The following is a 24,553-nucleotide window of genomic DNA, read 5'->3' as shown; positions in this document are numbered from 1 at the left end:
ACTTGTTTTGGTGGAACATGTGCGTTTAAAAGTAGTTTTAGTCGCATTTTAAACTCAGATTGGACAGATAGTCTAGCTAGCTGTCTGGATTTACCCTGCAGAGATCTGAGGAGCAGTTAACCATAGTCCTCAGAAATCCACCAGAGTTTAAAATGCTGACACAAAGGAAGCCCGAGGCAACGGCTATCCGGCCTAAATGAATGAAATCCTACGGAATTTCCGTCTGCAACGGAGCAATCCCGGAAGGGGAGCATTGAGGACATATGCTACCTGTGTGTAGTCAAGGGGTTTCAAATACTGTGTCTAAATATACTTGTATCTGCTTTACCACTCACAGCTTTATGGGAGAGTTATGGGAGAGTGTCAATGAGAGAGCCACTCTTAAAAAAAAAAACTGCCATGACATGTCAGTTACTGTTTGAAGAGGGCATGTGGGAGACTTTGATTGGAGCAACATTGAACACACAAGTTTAGTGTAAGCCAAACACTGCACATCATCATAAACATTGCCTCCCCACCATAAAGCATGTTGATCCCCATGCAACTTGAGAGAGCTTTAACTGTTGTGTAAAGACAAATGGGGAAGATTTGCAGTGTTCAGATGTGCAAAGCTGATAAAATCCTTTCCACTTTCAAGGCAAAGCTTAATATTGACTTAAAGCTATAGTGTGCAACTATTTTATGTTAATGAACGTTGTTACATTCAAGCCATTGCTACTGTTTACCGACGGGAGGGAAAGCAGAAGCAAAGATGCCAAATAGGGCCCTGTTCATGTTGCACATACATTTTAATTACATTTGTGTCTGTTAAGAGACACAAAGGCACTCTTTATAAGATGCCCCAAGAGCTGGCATTTTAGCTAACTGGGAGCTCTGAATGTAGCTGCAGCAACTCCAGTTTGCTAGCGCAGATTTTGCTCGTTTTTTTTTTTTTTTTTTTTCCTATCGACAGTACTCGGAGATATATAGCGATCAAAATTCAGGTAAAAATAGGCCGGAATTCTCCTTTAACCTCCACACAAAATACAGCCTGTATTGTCCCATATTTCTTCTGTATTTCAAAAAGCTCCGTTGTTGTGCACATTCATGGCAACATCCTCTTTCTGTGCCAGAATTAAGATAAATAGCAACAGAAAAAATAGCCACAAGGCAACAAGCATGGGTCAGGTGGACAGCTATGTTAGACTGATTAATGAAGAGGAGAGAAAAATCAGTCAGGCAGTTCAGGCTGATTATACACCATTGTAATTACTAGAGCCCAAAGAAATGCTGATTTGGGCCAATGGGAAGAAGATGAGGAAGGAGCTGAGGAAAGAAGCAGCTAGCATTTTATTTTATTATTATTATAATATTAGTAATCCTGCCTGCCTCATTTTTGTCACTGTCATTGCTAGCTAGTTTAAACAAGTTGTTCACTTTGTATTCGTTTCTAACATTGATCAAAACACAAGGTTGCATAAATACATTCACATTGCAACACTGTCTTCTACAAATTCCATTCAAATGCAACTCATTTGCATTGGCTAATACATAAAGGGAGTAAATGTAATGCTGCCCAGATTATTGGAAGGTTTTATTCCAGTGCAGTTAGGAGTGTGACATTCATATACAGTTTTGACACCAGGTCCAGCAGTTTGCATACTGTCTAATGCTTCAAGTTACTAATGCATTTGTCTTATGATGTCATCAGAGTTTCCTTACCTTACAGACACAATATATAACCAAAAGCTTTCAAACTGGGGATATGGAGTTTTGGAAGCCTGGTCATTTCCCAGGCAGCGGAAGGCCTCACAAAACAGTGAAATCATTGAGTTGCATTTTGGGAAGTGAAGGGGTTTTAGGGATGACAATAAGTCTGTCTTGCAGTTAGCCCAGCACTTTAGTCTAGACTGAAATATCTCAACAACTATTGGACGGATTGCTATGTATACACGCCTCCATTGTCCCCCATAGATTTATCCTAATAACTTTGGTGATTGCTGACTTTTCCTCTAGCGCCACCATGAGGTTCACATATATTTGAGATTATTTTGAGTGAAATGTCTCAACTATTGGATTGATAGCCGTTAAATCTGGTTCAGACATCACAATCACTTTCTCGACCTTTAACTTTTGGTCACAATGTAAATGTGTTTTACTCTGTTTCATTCATTTTAAATACCTACACAACTTTTGACATTCTCATCAACCTCAGCTGTACTTTTTATTTGTGCTAATTAGCAACCTTAGCATGCTGTCATGCTAAAGATAGTGAACCTGTACATGGTGAACTGTATACCTAGTTAACATAGGCACGTTAGCATTGTCATTGTGAAAATGTACTCCCTGCTTTACCTAAGTACAGTATTTTTAATTTAATTTCATCTTTTTTATCCCTTTGACCAAGTACTTTGAGTTGCCTAGGCTTACATATAGAGTATGTTCAATATGAACATCTTATGTTGCCAGGGAAAATGTTCCAGATATGTTCCATATAAATGTTTTGTTGTTGTCTTTAGAAAATGTAATAAAGGCGAACATATTGGCGATTGAAAAATTAGCCATATGTGAATGTAAGGCCCCCCTGCGCACTGGCTGCGTGGCGTGAGCGTGGCGGCTGTGTGGCGTTTTGTATGTCTTTGCACACCAGAAACATGTCTGACGCGGTGCTGCTGCTGCTGGCCTTGTCTGTACACATGTATCTTTCCCATAAACATAAATATATACTGATTTGATTACAGCAAAGACAACGTCGGCGTATTGACGGCAAAACAGGCTACAGAATATTTCGTTCTGTATTGACAGGTGCAATATTTGAAAATCGATAATTTTTTTTTTTTTTATTACATTTATGTCTGCATTTATTTGAAAACTTAGAGACTTTCAAACATCAAAATGTCATTTATTAAATGTATTCCTGTCAAAATGACATATAAAACATATTTTCCTATTCTATTTTGAATGGAAACGCTTCCAACACGCTTGCGTGTCGCGTGAAAATAAGCCGTTGGTTCTATTTCTAGCGTGCACGTGTTTTGAGCCACGCCTGAGACGTCAAAAGGTTTAGTTCATTGATGTAACCATACTGTGTTCTAAATACCATCATATATGTTCATATAAACTAAGCTAAACTAAAACACTGTTTCCTGTTCTGCCTCTTTCTCTTCCTCTCCTGTCTTTGTCTTGCTGTCCGTCTTGTTTCAGGCTGGAAGTTAAATCCAGTGGTCAGCGCTGTCTACAGCCCAGAATTCTATGCAGGTAGGAGGACATGCCCTTCTCCATCTGTCACCATCCCCTTTGTCATTATCTTCCTCCTGCTCATCCATTTTGTTCTTCAGTTTCTTCGACATCTTCATTTTCTCCTCCACCCAAGCCCCCCAACCCCACCAAGCCCTCATCCCTTCGTTTTAACCTTCGTCACCTCTTTCTCCTCCGCAACCAGTAAGTCTGTTTATACCTGGAGATCTATGCTGACTCGCACAAATGCTAAATCACAATGTCATCTCTGCTGCAAAACAACGCACGTTCTGCAACCCACACTGCCACCCGCATGTCGGCCGTCCCGGCATTCACCTCCCACCAACCCTTAACCACTGCCCAACCCTCCCCCACCCTGTCATTTACCGTGGCCATTAGGGTAAAAATTTCCCTGAATTTTCGTGATAAGAGCAAGAGAGACAGATAAAAGAGTGTGGCAGAGGAGAGGAGGAGTGAAAGAAAGCAAAGGACAAGACAGAAGGAAATCTAATAGTCCATTTCTGCAAGGACATTAAAAGGTGTGAAATATATTTTGTAAATTAAAATCAATAGTTTCAATTTCTCCAGTCAGTCGTTTGCCTAATTCACCCCCACGTTCTTTTAATTACAAAGTGGCTTTGTATTGATTTACCTTTGTTTCACCTTTCCAGTATCCAAAATACAATTGGGGCGTGTATGTGTGTTTAGGCTTCTTCTGTATTAGTCATTTAATACTGTTATGTTATTAATATGTAATGGTTGCAGTTGTTCAGTATAGAGGCCAGGACCTGATCTTGTGGTTAATTGGTTCAGATGTTTTCATCACAGAGCAGAATAGGATTCACAAGGCAGTGCTGAAGACTGAAGATATCTTTGTAAACTGTCCAAAAAAAAAAAAAACTCAGATTTTGTATGCTGGTTTTGCCCACATTTTGGAGTTGAATATGGGTCGTATACACAACAAACAACAATATGGGTATTATTTTCTAGTTACAGTTCGTAGAAACTAACTGAGACGGTGGTCTCTCGTGATAATATCAAAGTTAGGGCGTTTTCGCACCTACCTCATTTGGTCCGGACTTTCGGACTTTTCAGTTTGGTCTGAACCAAAATTGCAGGTGAGAAAGGTTCCTCGGACCACGGTCCGGATCAAAAGATCAAAGTTTGGTCCGATCAAAAGAGGTCGTCTAGGTCCGGACCAAACTGAACCACGGTCCGGTTCGTTTATAGTGTGAAAGCATATTTTTTTGGATGGTTCGGACTTTCGGACCAAATACAAGAAGCTCTGGCAGGCTCTCCTTGTGGTACAAGACCGGGGACATTTATTTAAAGCGGTCAGCACTTGTTTGTAGGTGTCCTACATCACTTCCTAAAAGTCCCATGGCATGAAAATTTCACTTTATGAGGTTTTTTAACATTAATATGAGTTCCCCCAGCCTGTCTATGGTCCCCCAGTGGCTAGAAATGGCGATAGGTGTAAACCGAGCCCTGGGTATCCTGCTCTGCCTTTGAGAAAATGAAAGCTCAGATGAGCCGTTTTGGAATCTGCTTGTTATGAGGTCATAACAAGGACCACTAAGGTCTATATAAAAGAGACTTCAGATACAGTATTAGGGGACCACTAAGGTCTATATAAAAGATACTTCAGATACAGTATTAGGGGACCACTAAGGTATATATAAAAGAGACTTCAGATACAGTATTAGGGGACCACTAAGGTATATATAAAAGAGACTTCAGATACAGTATTAGGGGACCACTAAGGTCTATATAAAAGAGACTTCAGATACAGTATTAGGGGACCACTAAGGTCTATATAAAAGAGACTTCAGATACAGTATTAGGGGACCACTAAGGTCTATATAAAAGCATCCAAAGAGCACCATTTCATGGGACCTTTAATGGACATCCTGCAGCCAATCAGAATTGAGTATTCACCCGGACCATGGTATAAGTCCTAATGAGTCCTAGTTGTACTCTATCTGTATATGCCAAGCACTCCTTTTCATGTAAGACCGTATGAAGAGCGGAGTGGTGCAGCGTTAGGGAAGAGTCATCAATGTGACTTTAAGGGCAGCCAGGCCAGTCGGCCCTAAAATCAAGGTGACAAAAGATGAATAGGAACAATTACCAGCCTCACTCCTCTCCTTGTCTCTCTTTGAGAAACTCTTATCCCTTGGCTTAAACCTTCCATTTTTCATCAGGTCAATGAATGATTCACTGTTTCTATTAGCATTTTATTAGATCTCCTTTTTGAAGAGATGTATAATTAGGGTTGGATATGGCACCTCGATCTCCTTCTCAACCTTCACTCACCCCAGCTCTCAAATTAAGCTTTGTGTCAGTCGTCCCCAATTAAGATTAATGATAAATTAATAACAACACCAGTGCAATGGCTCCACTCCGCTGCAACCCTCTCTTTGTTCTTTTTTTCTCTTCACATTTCTTTCCACACCCGAAAATGGGAGAACGCTGTGTGTACATTCTCTCCAGAATTCAAATGCTAATGTCAGCTACACCGTGCACTGAATGCTACTACTGAAGCGGAAATTGTGCGTTCTTTTTGGGGGATTTTGTGACATCAGGGAAGGTGTGCATCATTTTTTCTGTTCTCTCTCTCTCTCCAGTACCAGGTTTTCCCTACCCAACAGCCAGTGCAGCAGCAGCGTACAGAGGAGCCCACCTAAGAGGCCGAGGACGGACCGTGTACAACACATTCAGGGCGGCGGCTCCGCCTCCCCACATTCCAGCTTACGGAGGGTGAGCATTCTTCCTCGCATCTTGTCCTGTTGTCATTTCTTCCTCTTTGGTCTCTCCTTCTCCGTTTCCTTTATGCAATGGCAATTCCTGAGTCTCTGTGCCGAGAGTCAGCGGAGCGGTGCATGCCAGCCTCGCCTCACAGCGATAACACACTCCCCCCACCGCTTCCACGGCATGCTGAATCAACCAACAGGCATGCTCCGAGACATGTGCCTTTGCACGAACTCATGGGAAATGATTGTCAATTTCGGCCTTGTACTGTGTGTGTGGCGAGAGGCTGGGTTTATGGTGGGATGTCCATCACTTTGTGACCACTTTTGGAGTTTACCCAGTTGCTACAAAAAAAGAAAATGAAAAAAAAAAGAAAGAAAAGAAAAATCATCTTCCCAGCCCCAGCAGCAGCTCTGGCTGACCCTCCATGGCTGAATGCTCTGGAGACAAGCCAAGCAGGGATTGTGGGCAGTCAGATCTGATTTGCCATTATTCTGTTGGTTCTTTTTTATTTTTTTTGCTCTTTATGACTGCAAGCAAATTGACACTAAGGAGGCTGGCTGGGAGACTATTTAAGGATGGGAGCAGTTTTGTTCTCTCCTGCTCACACTTGTCAATACATTTTCATCCAATGTAGTGATCCTTTCCAGAATATTACAAAAGAAAATACGATTCACAGTGAGTTTTTATCCACTACTGTTATGTCAATATTAGGAGTTGCTTCGTGACGATAAACGGTTGGCGGAGCTAAAAAGCTCCAGTCAAAGCTCAAACAATGGAAAACCATATGAAACATGATTTATTTTACAATTATTGTGAGGAAGATTACAGTCTCCTCATTGCTCCACGCAGATTTCATGTTAAGCGGAAGCCTCATTTATGAGTGCTATTAACACCCGCATATGAAAGCATTGCATTTAAAATAAACATGAAAGTTGCACTGATAAAGTCATCATTATAAATTCATGTTTCATAATTATAATATAATTTACAGAGGCCCAACAATTCCCCCCCAAGAGCAAGCATTTGGTGCAACAGTGGCGAGGAAAAACTTCCTTTTAACAGACAGAAACCTCAGACAGAACCTGACTATAGATGGGTGGCCTTCTGACGCAACCTGATAGAGGAGAGAGAGAGAGAGAGAGGGGTGACTAATAATAATTATAGCAGTGGGTATAATGGAATGACATGATAAACAGTGGCAATTATAGTAACAGTAAAGATTATAGAACTACGGTGTTATGGCTGTGGCTAAGACCCAGAACACGGAGTACCACACACAGACACGGAGGAAAACGTTTAGAATGTCTTTAATGAACGTCACAAACAAAAACTCAGCAGCCAGAGACAGTCAGCTGCGCTGGTGGAGGGGACAGGACTGGAGCGGCGTGGGCAGAGCGTGGCGTGTCCAAAAACAACTCTCGCAGGGTTCCAAACGAGGAGATGGAAAGTTTGAGGAGCGAAAGGCCGGCGGCACAGCAGTCTTAGGCACAGCTCGAGTGGTGTAGGTCTGGATGAGAAGACCAAAACAAACACAAGTAAGCGGAGCACGAGGGACAAAACACGAGGTTAAAAACTTAAGAGCACGATATACTGGGAGCCAGGTTACCACTTAGGTAGCTGTAACGATCTGGCGCCGAAGACAGGTTCCAACCAGGTCTAAATACTGCAGCCGTGATCAGAGAATCAGCAACAGCTGAGCAAAAAAGAGATTGCAGGATAGCCAGCAGCCGTGCAGGTAGGTAGATCGCCCGGCCACGCCCCTTGACCTACTTTCAGCCGCTCCAGCAACATGGACACAGACACAGAGGACAAGGAAGACAACAAACAAACCCAACCGCTCCCATAACATACGGTATGACTTATGATAACAATAGTAGTAACAGTGCAGACGTCGAACAGGACCACGGCAGCAGCTGCAAACACGATATGGTATATATTACTTATTAGTTTATAAAATGGAAATAACCCAATACAAAACACACCTCCTTCCAACAAAGATAGATGTATAGCAGATGTGTGGGTGATTCTGTTTTCCAAAGTCTTTCTGTTTTGGAAGAACGAATAAGAGCTTCACCCACAACAACACTGTCACTGTGCGCCGCAGAGGAAGTGTCACATAGGATAAGGAAGATAGGTGTTTGGGTGAACATTCGGGCATGGTCTTGATAAAGAGATATGTGCTACAGATTGTACTTTCATTAATGCTGCTGCACCACTTAATTGCCCCGGTGGCAGTCGGGTGGTGAATTATTAATGTGGGCCGTGATGTATTTTTATTAAAACTGTCTCAAGTGGCGACAAGCCGACTCCAAATAAAAACCTGTGACACAGCTAGGAAACCAAGTTTGCTGTGTGTGTGTGTGTGTGTGTGTGTGTGTGTTCATTAAATGTTTCTTCATCTATTTAAGGGGGCCTGACATGACAGCATAAAATATTAATAAGACAATATGTGTATAAGCTGTGCTGCAGGCCCCCAGAATACATTTTAATGACTGAAACGGCTCTCTGGGCCACCTTGACATTTGAGACATTATTGATTATCAGAGATAGCACAAATGGTGTGAGACCAGTCTATTGGCTGGTGAAATTGGAAGCTTGGTCCTCTAAGGAGCTCTTCTTGTTAAATGGAACTCCATCGTAATGCAGAGCTGACAGCAGCGCCCTGCTGGTTTTATTGGAGGCCAGATGAGGAATGCCTTCTCTTTCTCTCTCACACACACTCGGATGCACCCCTGGATTTCCTTTAAGTGCTTTCTTTTTGTATAATGCTAATTATGTCATATTGATGTCATCAGGGTTATCACAGTTTGGGCTTGGAGACTACAGATTTATAACCGAAAGCTTAAGTTGTAAACTGGAGGTGTGAGTTGGAAAGGTGTGTTGGCTTGCCAGGAAAAGTGGCTCCAAGATGATGTTACAAGGCTAAGCTAACCTGGGCTCGTATAACAAAGACACACAGCTACTAAAGGCTAACCAGTCTTCTCTCCCTGTGTGATGTATTTCATTTAAGAGTGAGACCTAAACTGGCCTCGATGAGTGTATACTTATCTACCTAAGAGGGGTTGTGCTGTGTTAAGCTGACTTACCCAGCCGCTGTTCGTCATCGTCGTCAGCAAGCCAGACCCCCACCCTCTCTTTGTTGTTTTAAAGGTGCTCTAAGCGATGTTGGGTGACGTTACTTCTTGTTGACGTTTGAACCCCCCACCCACACCAATAATATCAGATTTTATTGTTAATATACTGTACATAACATTAGGTTATAACTACTTGAGCAGGTTCAACCTGTTTATCTGTGTTTTAAGCCCCCAACGTCTCCTTCCAGGCAGCGCTGCACTAGCATTAGGCAATGGTTAGGGTTAGGTGCCTTGAAGTCAACGGTCGCAGTGCTGCCTTGAAGTCGATTAGGCAATGGTTATGGTTAGGGTTAAGCTTAGGGGTAGGGTTAGGTGCCTTGAAGTCAACAGTTGCAGCGCTGCCTGGAAGGAGACGTTGGGGGCATAAAACACCATTGAGCGTTTAACCTAGTGTTTTCTCTCTTTGGGTTAGCTGCTTCACTGAGCCTAACGTTGCTGATCCTGGATAAACTGGCTCTGTTACTCTGCGTTTCCCAATCCAGCTACTGGATCAATCATAATTGACATCATGAGAACCATGACATGAGATGAAATGGTGATACCCGCGGGGAAATTTGGCTATTGCAACAGCACACATTATAGTCAACAAGGTGAAATGTAAACAATATAATGACATAGAATAAGAAGCTGTAGAAACGCTAGAAATAAATTTGAAATATCAAAAGTATGTTTTGCTTTTTTTTATCTGAAGAGGAACAAACTATTATTAATATGTGAGTCAAATAAAAAGTCAAAGCTAATGTGAAAGCGTTTCTGCTGCCAAAGCAGAGAGGAGATGTTCAGTTTTATCTGACCTGTTATTTCTGACTGAGATGTTGCATTAATAATCGAATGTTGTGTTTTTCTAATAAAGACAACAAAGGGTTTAGTTTTTTCATATTAATATATTTATTATATTATATAAATATACTGTATATATATATATATATATATATATATTTATTTATTTTTCTCCCATTTCTCTCCAGTGGCTTACATTAGGTTATTATGCTATACAAATCATCATATACATTTTTACACCTTAGTATAAATCTAATGCTGCTGATTGAACTCTTGCTGTATAATACTGTACATGACCTAGTGAGAGAGAGTTTTGGACCTTCCCAGCCTCCTTACCCAGCCATTAGACAGCAGAGAGTGGTGCCTGCAGTAGTTCCCTCTGCCTCTCTTATGCCTTTATTTTGGGTTGTTTTTTTTGGATTGTGGAGATGGGGGGTTGGTTGGTAGCTAGCCCAGTGCCTGCATGTCAACTTGCACTAATATGGATGTTTTTTTTTTTTATTGTGTTTGTCTGTTTGTTTGTGTTTGCATCCTCTGCAGTGTTGTTTACCAGGATGGATTTTATGGTGCAGATATTTATGTAAGTATTATTTACTGGTATGACATTGCATGCTACACTGCCATCTCCATGGTTTCTGCCCTGTTACTACGCACATGCAACCCTCCATACTCATACATGGCTTCACTTTCTGCCGGGTGAGCAGATAGCCGGTCATGTGACAGCCTGCAGTTCACATCATGGCCCCAGTAAAGAGATCATATATAGACTACAAATACTGTAACATCAGGCATTGTAAGCGAGGCACAAGCTGCACTCTAACCAAGATGCAAATAAAAGCGTTTTTCACAGATGCAAAAAACACACTGGACTAACACAGAAAATTAGACTTCTTTATGAGTCTCTCAATTTAATTTGATTTTAATTATTGGTGTCATGATTTGATTCAGAATCAATTCTTGATTCAATAAATGGAAAGAAGCACTTTCAGTGCACTGTGTGCCAAACCATTCACTGTTAGTCCCCTGAACTGTAATATCACATGTCTAACCAAACAAAAGAAAGACGTGTTAGTAAATGCATACTTTTTTATAATATGTTTAAAAAATGTTCTGCCAGTGTAGGATATTAGAAGCACTTTTCCGGTGAGGGCTGAGCTTGAAGACGTAGATGTGACGTGAGCAACCTGTCTGAAAGTTGTAAGTCTTCTGGTAGCTGTGCCAAGAGAAATCTCAATCATTCCCAATCTTACAGAGACTGAGAGTGTAGGTAACATGCGCATGGGCTAATTACTGCTAAATGCTAGTTAACATTATTAATTAAAATTAAACAGCTAATGTAAGTCATGCCAGCTTCTCCTGCACTATACAGTAATTCCTCTACTATGCGACAGTAAGTCGCGTAGTTATGATATGATGATGATGATGATATGATGATCGTTAGCCTATTTTTACAAAAACGTCTGCTACGGAGCCATAATGTGAGATACAAGGTAATGGAGCCTTTTATACATTGTCATGTTTCTTTAGAAATAAACAGTGGAAAAATAGAGTTCAGATGTAAAGTTATTCGCTGTCAAAGTGACGTCAAAATGAATGGCAGTCAATGGGATGCTAATGGTAGGTGAGTGCTTGTTAGCATCAAAATGGCGCCATAGAAGCTATGCCTGCCAGAAACTCGCTTACCCCCTTGAACAAAATGAATAATAATTACAACAATGCATCTGTGGTACCATAAACAAATGATAATAAATAAAATCATGCAAAAGTAGAAGAACATGTAGCGTCTGTTTCTATATCTTGGCAACAAAAAAATTGAAATAAAAATTAAGTAAAACTTTACTCATATACATGACACTGTCATGACAAAGTCATGACACATGAACTCTAACACTAACCCTAACTTGTCATAACAAAAACCCAATGACACTTAATGACAGAAGCATTATGTCATAAACGTTTATGACTTGTTTATAATGTTAATGACATGTTCATGACAGTGTCATGTCACTCTTATGTAGATACATTCAAGTAAAGTGTAACCAAAAATTAAATATCGCTTCATAGATAAAAAGGATAGCATTTTGGGAAGCAGCTATTAGGAAATGTAATGTATTTGTAACTAAATTAACAGATAAAGTTAGTTGTTTCAGTTCTTCAATAAAAATCTGTTTACACAACATGGTAAAATAAGACACATTGAGTGCAATTGGCCATTCGATCAGATATAAACATTACAGTAAGGAATACTACAAGAAGTGAGCTGTTAGCTTAGAGCAAACCAACACACCTCCAACACGTCAAAGTAAACTGCTGCTTTACCTAGCCATGTTGTACTGTGGACAACCATTCCTGCTTGAGCATGAGTGTCGGCCACCTCGTTGCCAGAAGTACTAAAAGTTAGTGAACATGGATGCACAGACAGGAAGAGGAGTTCTGGGGCCAGTTAAACTTAGTTTTAGACTAGTCTGGGCCTTACACTGCTCTTAGAGAGTCAGGTTGGACTAGTCAAATTAAGCCTGTCTGTTGCACACTTTAAATATTCAGAGTGACTTTAATTGAGGTAGGAAAGCTAATTGTCCCGATGGCTAAGCCTGAGCTGTGTGTGGATAGATGTTTCATTTAGCAGCTGGCTAGTTAGTTAGCTTGCTAATTCTAATTATTTTGCCCCATAGTCACCAAAGTTAATATTGGACCCATTCTTCAAAAGCCACATATCTCGAACGCCCCAACAAAACTAATCTCTGTGATGCTAAATATGTCTTTTAGCTGTGTAAATATTGAATGTTATCCAAAAAGATAATATAAACTGGAAATATTTTTTTTTATTTAATATTAAAAAATTGCAATGTAGGAAAGCTTTTTTGCACACCTCTTTAGTCGGGCAGGTGCGTAGGATATGATCAAAAGTAGCAGATGAAAATTATTTAGAGAAAATCCCGCACACTGACCATTACACAAGCAATAATTTATTTGTATTTTTCTTCTGAATAAATTATTGCTGGTCAGTGTGCTGGATTTTCTCTAAAAATAATAAATAATGAAATTACTCTACACTTCCCTCCACTTTCAAACGAGGCCACGCCCATTTAGGAGACAGGAAGTGTGTACCCTTTCATACCATTGGCGCTGCTTGAAATGTGATATCTTTAGTTCAAAGGATCTTGACAATATGCACACACACAACAACTATTCACTCTCCTTACCAAACACAATCTGCACACACACACACGCCTGCACACTGAGCTGTAGGGTTGCCATTAGTCACTCACTCAGCAGTGACAATCCACAGTGGCTGGTGACTTTCACAGGCCAACCTGTTCATCTTCCTGCCACGGCCCATCATCACACGCACTAAGTATCACTTACTCGCCTCCACAGTTTATAGTGGTAATAATACATTGCTCATGTCAGGACAGACACACTGTCTCAGTCGTAGAGCATGGAAGGGTGGAAGGTGAAATGATGTGAGACGTGCTGGAGTTGTCACGGAGCCTGGAAGAAAGAAAAATGCCTTTTGTTTTATGATAAATTAAGGCAGGGGTTCTCCGCCATGTGCCATTTAGAGCCAACAGTCTACTGGCTGTCAATGGAAACACAAACACTACCAAGCTGTAATATAACTCCTTACATTTTTAACAATGGAAAGAGTAAAACAAGACCAAAACTCCACCACAATACAGTCTGAACATGCAAAGAGCCAAAACACTTTAATTAGACGACACGTATACAGCAGAAAGAAACACACTGTAGACGGGAACATATAACAGGGTTCATACATTTTGAAAAAACCTGGAAAAGTTATGGAATTTGAAAAATGCAAATTCCAGGCCTGGAAAGGTTTTGGAAACCTAAAAAGACCATAATAACATAATAATATGTCATTAATAAATGTATTTTCACGTCGTCTTAACCTCAACGTTCTATTCGGGGAGCGATATTATGAATCCCACTATGAACCACATACATTGTCATTAATTTTATAGTTAAACCTCTGAGGGTAAACTTTAACACAGATTTGATTTTGTTTTGTATAATGTCGACTGCCATTTTCAGGAACACATAGTCATGGAAATTTGCCAAAAAGTCATGGAAAATGATGGGTTAAAATGCGTATGAACCCTGTATAAGCAAGTACCGAAACGTTGCAAGTCCTGTACAGCAAAACCAAACTTTTCAGGGGAGAAAATCATTGTTTTGCAAGTCACAGTTAAGCCCTAACTCGGGACAAGCAAAGAAGTTCAAGTCCTAAACCTGTCATTATGTGGCCTTGATTTAATTTATTATATATTTGGCTATGTAATTGTTATTATTAGTGAGTTAGATAACATTTAGTATATTAAATGTACAATGTACAGTCAATTGCATTAGTTGTACAGTATACCTTTCAAATAAACTTTACATTTAAAATAGTGCTGTCAAAATCAACGCGATCTAACGAGTTAAAGCAAATTCTTTTTAACGCCACTCTTTTTTTTTTAAAGCACGGGTATTCTGATTTGGGCCTCGGGCCGCTCCGTAGTTTGGGAAATTGGGAAGCGATGCGACCACTGCTTCACTCACTGGAGACTCGACTTCTCTCAGTAATCAGTTAACCTCGGGGGTCACAGCACATTATTTTGACCCAGATGCGTGCACAGAGCACTTTCTGCAAGTAGCCAGACAGCGGGGCACTGAACATAAAGTCAGCACGCTGACCGCTGATAGTGCACGCAGCATGATTGCAGTGACCAGACAACTCTCAATGGACCACATGCTTTGGGTCGCATAGCCTCCACCGAGCCATCACAGTTCATCTCACACTTTATTTATTTCTAATCTGCCTGTTTTGATCCCACTTAGTAGACAGGGATGTTTTTATGAGCCTTTATTTTCCCACATGTGAGGTTAGATGCAATATATTGTCACATGACATTGTTACATTTAGCTGACCAGCGTACAATTTGTCTGTTGCTGTAATGCACGAGCTCCATTGTTTTGTGTTGAGTTGCTTAAAAAAAAAAATGGATGTTTAGTGTAAAGTGGGACACTACATTGTGTTAGTACCACCAAGTAATGTTCCACTCAGGTCAATGTGCCCGTCTGTTGTTGCTTGATGGGCTTGAGTTTACCATTTTGTGCTATCAGCAGATTTTCTGACTGAGCCTGCAGTACCTCTGAGGTTATTCTGGAGAATATTCTGGACAGCATTTGTTATTGTTTTGGATTGTTGCAATAATAAACATTTGCATAAAGCGAGCATATTTGTCCGCTCCCATGTTGGCAAGAGCATTACAAATTTTAAAAATATCCCTTTACATTTAGAACAGATAAAAATGTGCGATTAATTTGTGATTTATCGCGAGTTAACTATTGACAATCATGCGATTAATCACGATTAAATATTTTTAATTGATTGACAGCCCTGATTTAAAAGCAAAATTATCCAGTGTACCTTGGTGCAGTATCTTATTCCGGTGACACAATCTACAATTATTTATAGTGCAAGTGCAGTGGGTTTATCAGAGCTGCCTGCTGCCTACTGCTGCTGGAAATCCGGTTGGTGTTTTTCAGGCTATAAAACCAGAACGGTGAGATAAGACAGGCTAAACATCTCCAGGGTTGGTGATTATTCTCTCAAAGAGTAACACCTTAAACATTACAGATTTGATTCGTTGTCAATACAAAAAGTAAATATATTGATTACTGCAGCTTTAATGTTTGCGGTTTGTCTCTGTATTGAAACTGTAAAAAAAAAAAAACATCTTTCTCTCTTGTTTTTTATTTATTTATGCAGTAATTTGACCATGAACTGCTCTATGTGATCACTGCGGCTGGCATGTCCTGTGTGTGCATGAGTCCACGTGAGTCGGTGTGTAGTCATTTGTACTTGTGATGTGCAGAGGGAACTGATCCGGCAGGTCTGGAGACTGCAGGATTTACTGAGTATATTGGATGTCACTGCGATGCTGACGCTAAACAATGCTGTCGTCATACTATGTCAGCACTACAGCGTGACTTAGTGCTGACAGACACTGCTACAGCTAGCTTCTCAGTTTCCACATACACTAAAAAAAAACCTGCATTAATGCACCCATTTCTAATGTTATCACTCCATCGACATGGCATTATCAGTGGTGGTCCGCCTCATTGATACTGTATGGATTAAATAGGTTCAGAAGCCCGTTAACTTGGTCAGGAACCCTTGGTGTGAATTCTAACGTTTCTAAAGCTAATGTTACTTGGTTTTCTTAGGGAACAAAACAACTGGCAACACAAAAGCAGGCTGACTGAATGAATCCCCAAAACATAAAATCCTCAAGAGCCAAAGAAATACTCACAAGGCCTTAAACACAATATTTTCTTTTTTAGATTATTTTTTGGCCATTTATAGGCCTTTATTTGATGGGACAGCTGAAAACACAAAAGGGGAGAGAGAGGGGGAATGACATGCAGAAAAGGGCCGCAGGTCGGATTTAAACCCGGGCCTGCTGCAGTAAACCTATATATATATATATATATATATATATATATATATATATATGGGCACGCGCTCTACCAACTGAACTATCCGGGCGCCCTTAAACACATCATCTTTATTCTTTGGTCTTTGAAAACTGAAATTGACAATTCATGTTTGGTTACACTGATCGTATTGGTTCATTGTATGGATTTTTATTGTTTGTACTTGTATTATATGGGTCGTGTGAGTTTTGTATTTTAGGGCTTTTATGTATTCATTTATTGTTTTACTGTAAAGCACTTTTAAAGTGCTATATAAATAAATTTTCATTGATTGATTGATATTAAACAAAAAGTCCAAAGGCCTCTAGCCACAGAGCAAGACCGTGATAGGTTTGGTTTAAAATTCTTACATTCATGGTATTATTATTAGTTATGAACGTTACATAAGAAAGTTGACTTACTTTTCGTAGGGAACACGAACACCAGTCTCCCTGTGAAAGTCCTGTTTGTTTGACCCACCCAACCCAACAGGCCCGGCGCCAGGGTAAAATGACTAAGGGGGCAGGTAAAAATTGCGAGGGACCGAGGCTTTACCCACGCTGCCGCAACAGGGTCAGCACTCGCAAATATCGCATTTCTTGAAGGAGTTGAGTTGTCCATTTTTAACAATTTTTTTAATAATAAGTAACTATTTAAAAGTCAGTTCATGACTACTAACTACTAACATTACAGCTCAAACACACACACACACACACACACACACACACACGGCTGTGACTGCGCTCTCCCAGTGCGTGCTCCTGGTTGGAGACACTTCCATCCCGTAATGGTTGAGCCGACACCTACAGAATAAAATATTTATAATAACTTTAACGTTAGCTAGCTAGTGCAGTAACGTTACGCTTATGTTAGAAACTGCTAAGGTTACAAGAGGCAAACTAGGATGTGTAGGCTATCGCTTGACTGTAACTGAGGCACCTGTCACATCCAGCGTCTGAGGGATTCCTCATTAGATTAAAATGACGGGTCATTGATCTCTCCCCCTGATCCAATTCTTCATCACTAATGTCCAAATCTAGCTTGCTGTAGCTTCTGATAATGCAGCCGACTTGTCAAAAGACAAGTAAACAATACGCGATGCTAGGCTACCAGTGTTTTTTTTAAGGGCTAAAGTCAGACTTATTAATGATGTGAGAGGACGGTCAAATATTGCCCCAGATGGGATTACATTGTTATTATAGGCCTTGTTGAAAGCCCCCATGTGATGGAGGTAGAGCTTGTAGCCTGATAGTAATTGTGTTGTTGTGTTTGTACGTTTTATAGATGTTGAAACAAGGGGGCAGAAAATACATCTGAGGGGGCAAAGCCCCCTTTTGCCTTTGTTTGCCTACTTACACAGAGTTTCGCTCTTTACACCACTCCTTACCATGTTGCTCTTCATACTACATCCTCTTACAGCGCCGCAGGTGAACAGTACGCTGAGCATCCCATATTGGCGCGGATGGGTGATCCAGCTTACCAATAGATGCAAACAGCCAACTAGGAGGTAGAGTGGGGCCAACAACTGATAATGCCTATTTAATTAGCTGATAACATTCAAAGCAGGCACACAGAATGCTTCATTAATTAATATTGTAAAAAAACAAGTAGGGAATATTTTGATTTCAGTGGGTTCTCAAAAGTAAATACAGGTAAACATACTTTAAGGAAACTGTTATCTCTTATTTCAAATGTAGTGATTCTTCTTTGGTTCTGCCTCTGAGATGTCTACATTCTTCACAAACTACTTCAGAGTGCAGAGATCGATGAAGAAAAACCTTTCAAAAGATCTTAGGTCATACTGCTGTCTCAAAGGATTTCGCCGTATTCCCCTCCCAAGCCTCAAAATCCATACATTAATCCTCATTCTGAATTTGATTGTGGTTTGAGTTTTCAAAGTTTTTTGTTTAGTCATGGGACTTCAATTGTAACATTTGTTTAGAAAAGTCAATTTTCAAAAACAAAAGTAATGCAACAGACATGCAGCCCTTCACATTATTCCAGCCACTTTTTAAAATAAATTCAGATTTTCAAAAGCATGACACTAGTTTATTCTAAACATAATAAGTATAATAAGTTCTATTGCACTTTAAAACACCACATTTCAAAATGACAATCTTCACTAAAAGGGTGCAACATATCAAAATAGCTTTAAATACATGAACAAATTAAATAAAAGCAATGCTCTGGAGTTTAATGTGTCTATTTTAATAATTATATTTAATAATCTAGCAGCCTCTTTTTTACAGTTTTTGGTTAGTTGATTAATCTTGCAGATGCATAAACAGATTAGGTAAACCTTTAAATGTATACCAACACTGGGACAGGGCCATAGGACCACAGAGGTACACTGTTTACTGTACATGTTTGGACAATTAACGCTGGTGGCTCACATTTTAATCACCCGTGAAACAAATCACATATTGGCATGTGTGGTTTATCAGATGTAATGAATTCACACATAAGGGCATGATTGTATTGCATTTGGAAAATTCAAATGTGAAATAGTAGTTTCACATGTCAAATATATCGCATATCAAGTATCATATTTTACACATGAAATGTTTGTGAAATGTATGTGATACTTACATGTACTATTGTCGAAAAGGTATATTTGGCCACTTTTAGGTCAACACAATTGACACCTCATGAATTTTCATCATGTATGTATTTAAGTGTTTGTGGATCTAGTTATGCTTTCATATTACAGACAGTATACAGGATGTGTGCTGCATCTGCTAAGATGAACTGAACTGTGTGTGTGTGTGTGTGTGTGTGTGTGTGTGTGTGTGTGTGTGTGTGTGTGTGTGTGTGTGTGTTTTTAGGGTGGTTACGCTGCCTACAGATATGCCCAGCCTACTGCTGCCACAGCTGCTGCATACAGTGACAGGTAAGAAGAAAGAAGTAATTAAAACCAGTTGAAACCATTATTAACCCTTTTTCTGGTCATAGGGTTGGGTACCAACAACACTGGTTATTTAATGAGCCATTCACACTTATTTGTACAGTTACTGCAGGATAACCCAAAACCATACTCGTTTATATTGTCCTCCTACCCAGCAACCACCGCGTACATTTGATATAACAGTAGTATCGAATTGCAGCCACAATAGTAAGGCTCAAAACTCATGGAGACCACGGAGTTGAATCAATACCTACTTGAGAAACTCTCAACAAAAAACGGAACATTAGAAGCTTCATCATTAATTACAGGGCCATTTCATTGGATTGCACTGCAGGATTTCCTTTCTATAAAAAAAAATACAACAGAGTCACAGCTCTGGTTCTAGAAAATATGCCTCATGAACATTTGAAAAGGGCTTTTCAAATTAAAGGGAGATGAAATAGTAGTTTCTAGGGCTGAAATTATATATACACTCACCTAAAGGATTATTAGGAACACCCTACTAATGCCATGTTTGACCCCCTTTTGCCTTCAGAACTGCCTTAATTCTTCGTGGCATTGATTCAACAAGGTGCTGGAAGCATTCTTTTGAAATGTTGGCCCATATTGAGAGGATAGCATCTTGTAGTTGATGGAGATTTGTGGGATGCACGAAGCTCCCGTTGCACCACATCCCAAAGATGTTCTATTGGGTTGAGATATGGTGACTGTGGGGGCCATTTTAGTACAGTGAACTCATTGTCATGTTCAAGAAACCAATTTGAAATGATTCGAGCTTTGTGACATGGTGCATTATCCTGCTGGAAGTAGCCATCAGAGGATGGGTACATGGTGGTCATAAAGGGATGGACATGGTCAGAAACAATGCTCAGGTAGGCTGTGGCATTTAAACAATGCCCAATTGGTACTAAGGGGCCTAAAGTGTGCCAAGAAAACATCCCCACAGCATTACACCACCAGCAGCCTGCCCAGTGATAACAAGGCATGACGGATCCATGTTCTCATTCTGTTTACACCAAATTCTGAGTCTACCATCTGAATGTCTCACAGAAATCGAGACTCATCAGACCAGGCAACATTTTTACAGTCTTCAACTGTCCAAATTTGGTGAGCTCGTGCAAATTGTAGCCTCATTTTCCTATTTTTAGTGGCGATGAGTGGTACCCAGTGGGGTCTTCTGCTGGTGTAGCCCATCCTAGTAAACCCTAGAAATGGTTGTGCGTGAAAATCCCAGTAACTGAGCAGATTGTGAAATACTCAGACCAGCCCGTCTGGCACCAACAACCACGCCACGCTCAAAGTTGCTTAGATCACCTTTCTTTCCCATTCTGACATTTACTTTGGAGTTTAGGAGATTGTCTAGACCTGGACCACACCCCTAAATGCATTGAAGCAGCTGCAATGTGATTGGTTGATTAGATAATTGCAAACGAGAAATCTTACAGGTGTTCCTAATAATCTTTAAGGTGAGTGTGTATATATATATATATATACAGTGGGGGAAATAAGTATTTGACCCCTTGCTGATTTTGCAGGTTTGCCCACTTACAAAGAATGCAAAAATCTACAATTTTAATCATATGTACATTCTAACAGTGAAAGACAGAATCCCAAAGAAAATTCCAGAAAATCACATCATATGAATTTATTAAAATTGATAACCATCTGATGAGGAAAAACAAGTATTTGACCCCCTGGACAAACACCATGTTAATATTTTGTAGAAAAGCCATTATTGGCCAGCACAGATGTCAAACGGTTTTTATAGTTGGTGACAAGGTTTGTGCACATTTCGGCAGGGATGTTGGCCCACTCCTCCCTGCAGACAGCCTCCAAATCATTCAGGTTCCGAGGTTGTCGCCTGGCAACTCGAATTTTAAGCTCCCTCCAAAGATTTTCAATCGGATTCAGGTCTGGAGACTGGCTAGGCCACTCCAGAACCTTGATGTGCTTCTTCTTCAGCCACTCTTTTGTTGCTTTGGCGGTGTGCTTAGGGTCGTTGTCGTGCTGAAACACCCATCCTCGACCCATCTTTAGCTCTCTCACTGAGGGAAGGAGATGTCGGTCCAGAATTCCACGATACATGGCCCCGTCCATCCTCCCCTCAATACGATGGAGTTGTCCCGTCCCCTTGGCTGAAAAGCACCCCCAAAGCACGATGTTGCCACCACCATGCTTGACGGTGGGGATGGTGTTCTTTGGGTTGTACTCTGTGTTCTTTGCCCTCCAAACACGACGAGTTGAGTTGAGGCCAAAAGTTCTATTTTGGTCTCATCTGACCACATCACCTTCTTCCAGGCCTCTTCTGAGTCGTCCAGGTGGTGAATGGCGAACTTCATGCGGGCCTGTACATGTTTCTTCTTGAGCAGGGGGACCTTGCGTGCGCTGCAGGATTTCAATCCATGACGGGCGTAGTGTGTTACCAACCGTTTTTTTTAAACTGTGGTCCCAGCTGCCTTCAGTTGATTCATCAGTTCCCCCTTGTGGTTTTGGGATGATTCCTCACCGTTCGCATGATCAGGGACACCCCACGAGGCAAGATCTTGTGTGGAGGCCCAGACCGAGGGAGATTGGCGGTGGTGTGGTGCTTCTTCCATTTCCTGATAACTGCACCGACAGTTGATCTTTTCTCTCCAAGTTGCTTTCCGATTCTCTTGTAGCCCATCCCAGCCTTGTGCAGATCAACAATCTTGTCCCTGATGTCCGTAGAAAGCTCTTTGGTCTTGCCCATGGTAGTGATGTTGGATGCTGGTTGTTTGGGTGTTCACAGGTGTCTTTTATACAGGTAACGAGGTGAGGCAGGTATATTTGATGTAGATAATTGGTTCGGATTGGGGCTGTGTCTTAAAGAAAGACTAACTGGCTTGTAGGAGCCAGAATACTTGCTGTTTGTCCAGGGGGTCAAATACTTGTTTTTCCTCATCAGATGGTTATCAATTTTAATAAATTCATATGATGTGATTTTCTGGAATTTTCTTTGGGATTCTGTCTTTCACTGTTAGAATGTACATATGATTAAAATTGTAGATTTTTGCATTCTTTGTAAGTGGGCAAACCTGCAAAATCAGCAAGGGGTCAAATACTTATTTCCCCCACTGTATATATATATATATATATCAACACAATTAATAATTTGTGTTAAATGAAAGCACTGGTGTGAAATTTTAGGTTATAATTGCATGGAACTGCTTTTTGATGCATTATTCACCTTCTGTCTCACTTTCCCCAACTTCAGTTTTGTTATGAGCTGGGTTTGAATTAACAATCCTGGATGGCAGAAATCCCATCCATCTAATTCAGTGGCGTAATGTACAATTATTATGGAGAGGGCTTTGGCTCTAGACAATAGAGCAGCTAATATATTAGCAGAAGAAGTAGATACACAGTAGTTTCACTTGAAAAGGAGCTGTCATGCTTTTAAATGATGACACTGGCTATATTAGCCAAGGGTGACTTAAGGGAGAGCCAAGTTTAGAAGTGGAGAAGATTTGTTCCCCAGCCTCAGTACTTTTATTCAGGACAGACGTGGAAAACTGATACATGGGCAAAAGAAAAAGAAGTTATATCTGAGGTCCTTCTTAAAACCTTTTACGTCAGTTGACAAAAATCTAGGTGACATTAAGAATATTAAGTAATAAGCAATAAAGAGAGAAGCATTTCCTGAAAGAAAATTTTCTGAAGAAAATGTGTAAGCCTTGATGCTGATTGATTCATGTATGATTCACATTATCATCAAATGAAAATTCATATATATACTGTGTTGCCTGTACTGACTGTGGTATGTACCAGGCCCCCAGAAAGTACACTCATCCTTGCAGCCAATTTCTTACTGTGACCACTTGCGGTATTTTGAAACGTTAAATCCCCCCCGTGGCCCAACAAAGGATTTTCCCGATAGGCCACTATTGTAAAAGAAACGTCTGTAAAACTCCTGCCAGGACACGTTACACTGCAAACAAGGTCGATTATGGCTCATTCTATTATACATTTTAAATCCATGAACTTTTCATATTTGAAAAACATCCCTTGAGCCAGGAAAAGCTATTTAAAAGCCTGTGACGTCAACACAATGTAAAGTCTATGGGCAGGGCCAGCGGGCTTCACAAAAGTAACACCTTTTTTGGCGTATGCGCTAGGCGAGCAACTCTGTTGAACTGAATAGGCGCCATTTTATTAACATACATTAATAGTCTGTACAGCTTGACATCACATTTTGTGGTTACAGGTACAGCAGAGCTCACCAGACTGTGTGTAATGTGTAAAAGGATGCTCGTAGTGACAAACCCAGCAGTACATTTCAGCTCAACCATGGATGTATTATAAGATCTGAATACAGCGTCCGAGGCGGGAGGCCCGTTTGTTCGTATGACAGTTGCTCATGGCGCATAAAGGCATTATGGAGGCAATGTTTTGCAGCCCATGGAGCAGGCGCACTAGAGACCTCTGCCGGTCGAGCCAGATACTTCTGGTTTTGCGCTCCACTAACCAAATGGATCTAATTCTGATAGTGAAACAAGTTATTGGATGGATGGATGGATGGATGGAAACAAGTCATTGTGCGGCAAAAAATGTATCCACTGATTTACAGTTGTGCCTTTTGCCATGTAAGTCCATGGGAAAAAGTCTTCTGGGGCAAGAGGGCATCATGTGACGGCCCAGGAGTTGCACTTCCACCGTTTGGCCCCCATGCTATGTAATTAGCTTCAAAGCCCGGCACACTTCCTGGGCTCTACAGAGCTGTTTGTGTTGCTGTGTCTGCTTGTTGTGTAAATAGGCAACTGTTTGCTAACATCTTCACCAATTATTTTATAAGTTGATAATATATCAATTGTTATTTGTTCAGCTTGTTCAAGTAGCCAAACAATCAATTAATAGAGCTTTAAACAAGCACTGAGCGCCGGTTTGATGTTTCACGTAGGTCTGGTGTGGCTTTGAGGGCTTGCTTGTGTACCTGTGTGGCCTTGATGCACCCATCTGTGGTGCCAGTGTGGCCCCATGTTTATGCCACAAGGGTCACAGATGGGAAGCACCAACAGCTGCTTTCAGGAGGCCTGCCCAGTCCCAGTCTGGCTCATGTGGCATACAAACCAATGCAAATGCAATGCAGCCACTCATGCAGATATGCTCATTCGAGCACATTATGAGCATTCACAAATTACTACACACATGCACATGGGTGAGCACAGACTTTTTATCAGAGCAGCACTTTTCCTAAATTCAGTAATTAAGTACTATTTGTACCATGCACCACATGCATGTTGACATCTTTTGCTCGCTATATTTA

At 40.7% G+C, this 24,553-nt stretch overlaps 1 protein-coding gene across 16 annotated transcripts in view; it reads left to right on the top strand.

Moving 5' to 3' along the window:
* The window catches only part of rbfox1 (RNA binding fox-1 homolog 1), a 363,925-nt gene that overhangs the window by 326,422 nt on the left and 12,950 nt on the right, over window positions 1-24,553 (top strand). For 11 of the 16 annotated variants that reach the window (XR_003694410.1, XM_028599614.1, XM_028599615.1 and 8 more), the window contains 4 exons: window positions 3,184-3,237; window positions 5,844-5,976; window positions 10,425-10,464; window positions 19,190-19,254. Coding sequence is in view for 15 of the 16 variants with exons in the window: in XM_028599614.1 (XP_028455415.1) it covers window positions 3,184-3,237; window positions 5,844-5,976; window positions 10,425-10,464; window positions 19,190-19,254 (292 nt within the window). In the remaining variant the exon portion in view is untranslated. The remainder of the gene's footprint in view (window positions 1-3,183; window positions 3,238-5,843; window positions 5,977-10,424; window positions 10,465-19,189; window positions 19,255-24,553) is intronic. The other 5 variants (XM_028599626.1, XM_028599624.1, XM_028599625.1 and 2 more) reach the window with 1 other exon arrangement.

The sequence above is a fragment of the Perca flavescens genome, chromosome 15 (assembly GCF_004354835.1).
Source record: "Perca flavescens isolate YP-PL-M2 chromosome 15, PFLA_1.0, whole genome shotgun sequence".
Lineage (NCBI taxonomy): Eukaryota > Metazoa > Chordata > Actinopteri > Perciformes > Percidae > Perca > Perca flavescens.
The sequence above is the reverse complement of the archived record's forward strand: the minus strand, read 5'-3'. Positions and strand labels throughout refer to the sequence as shown.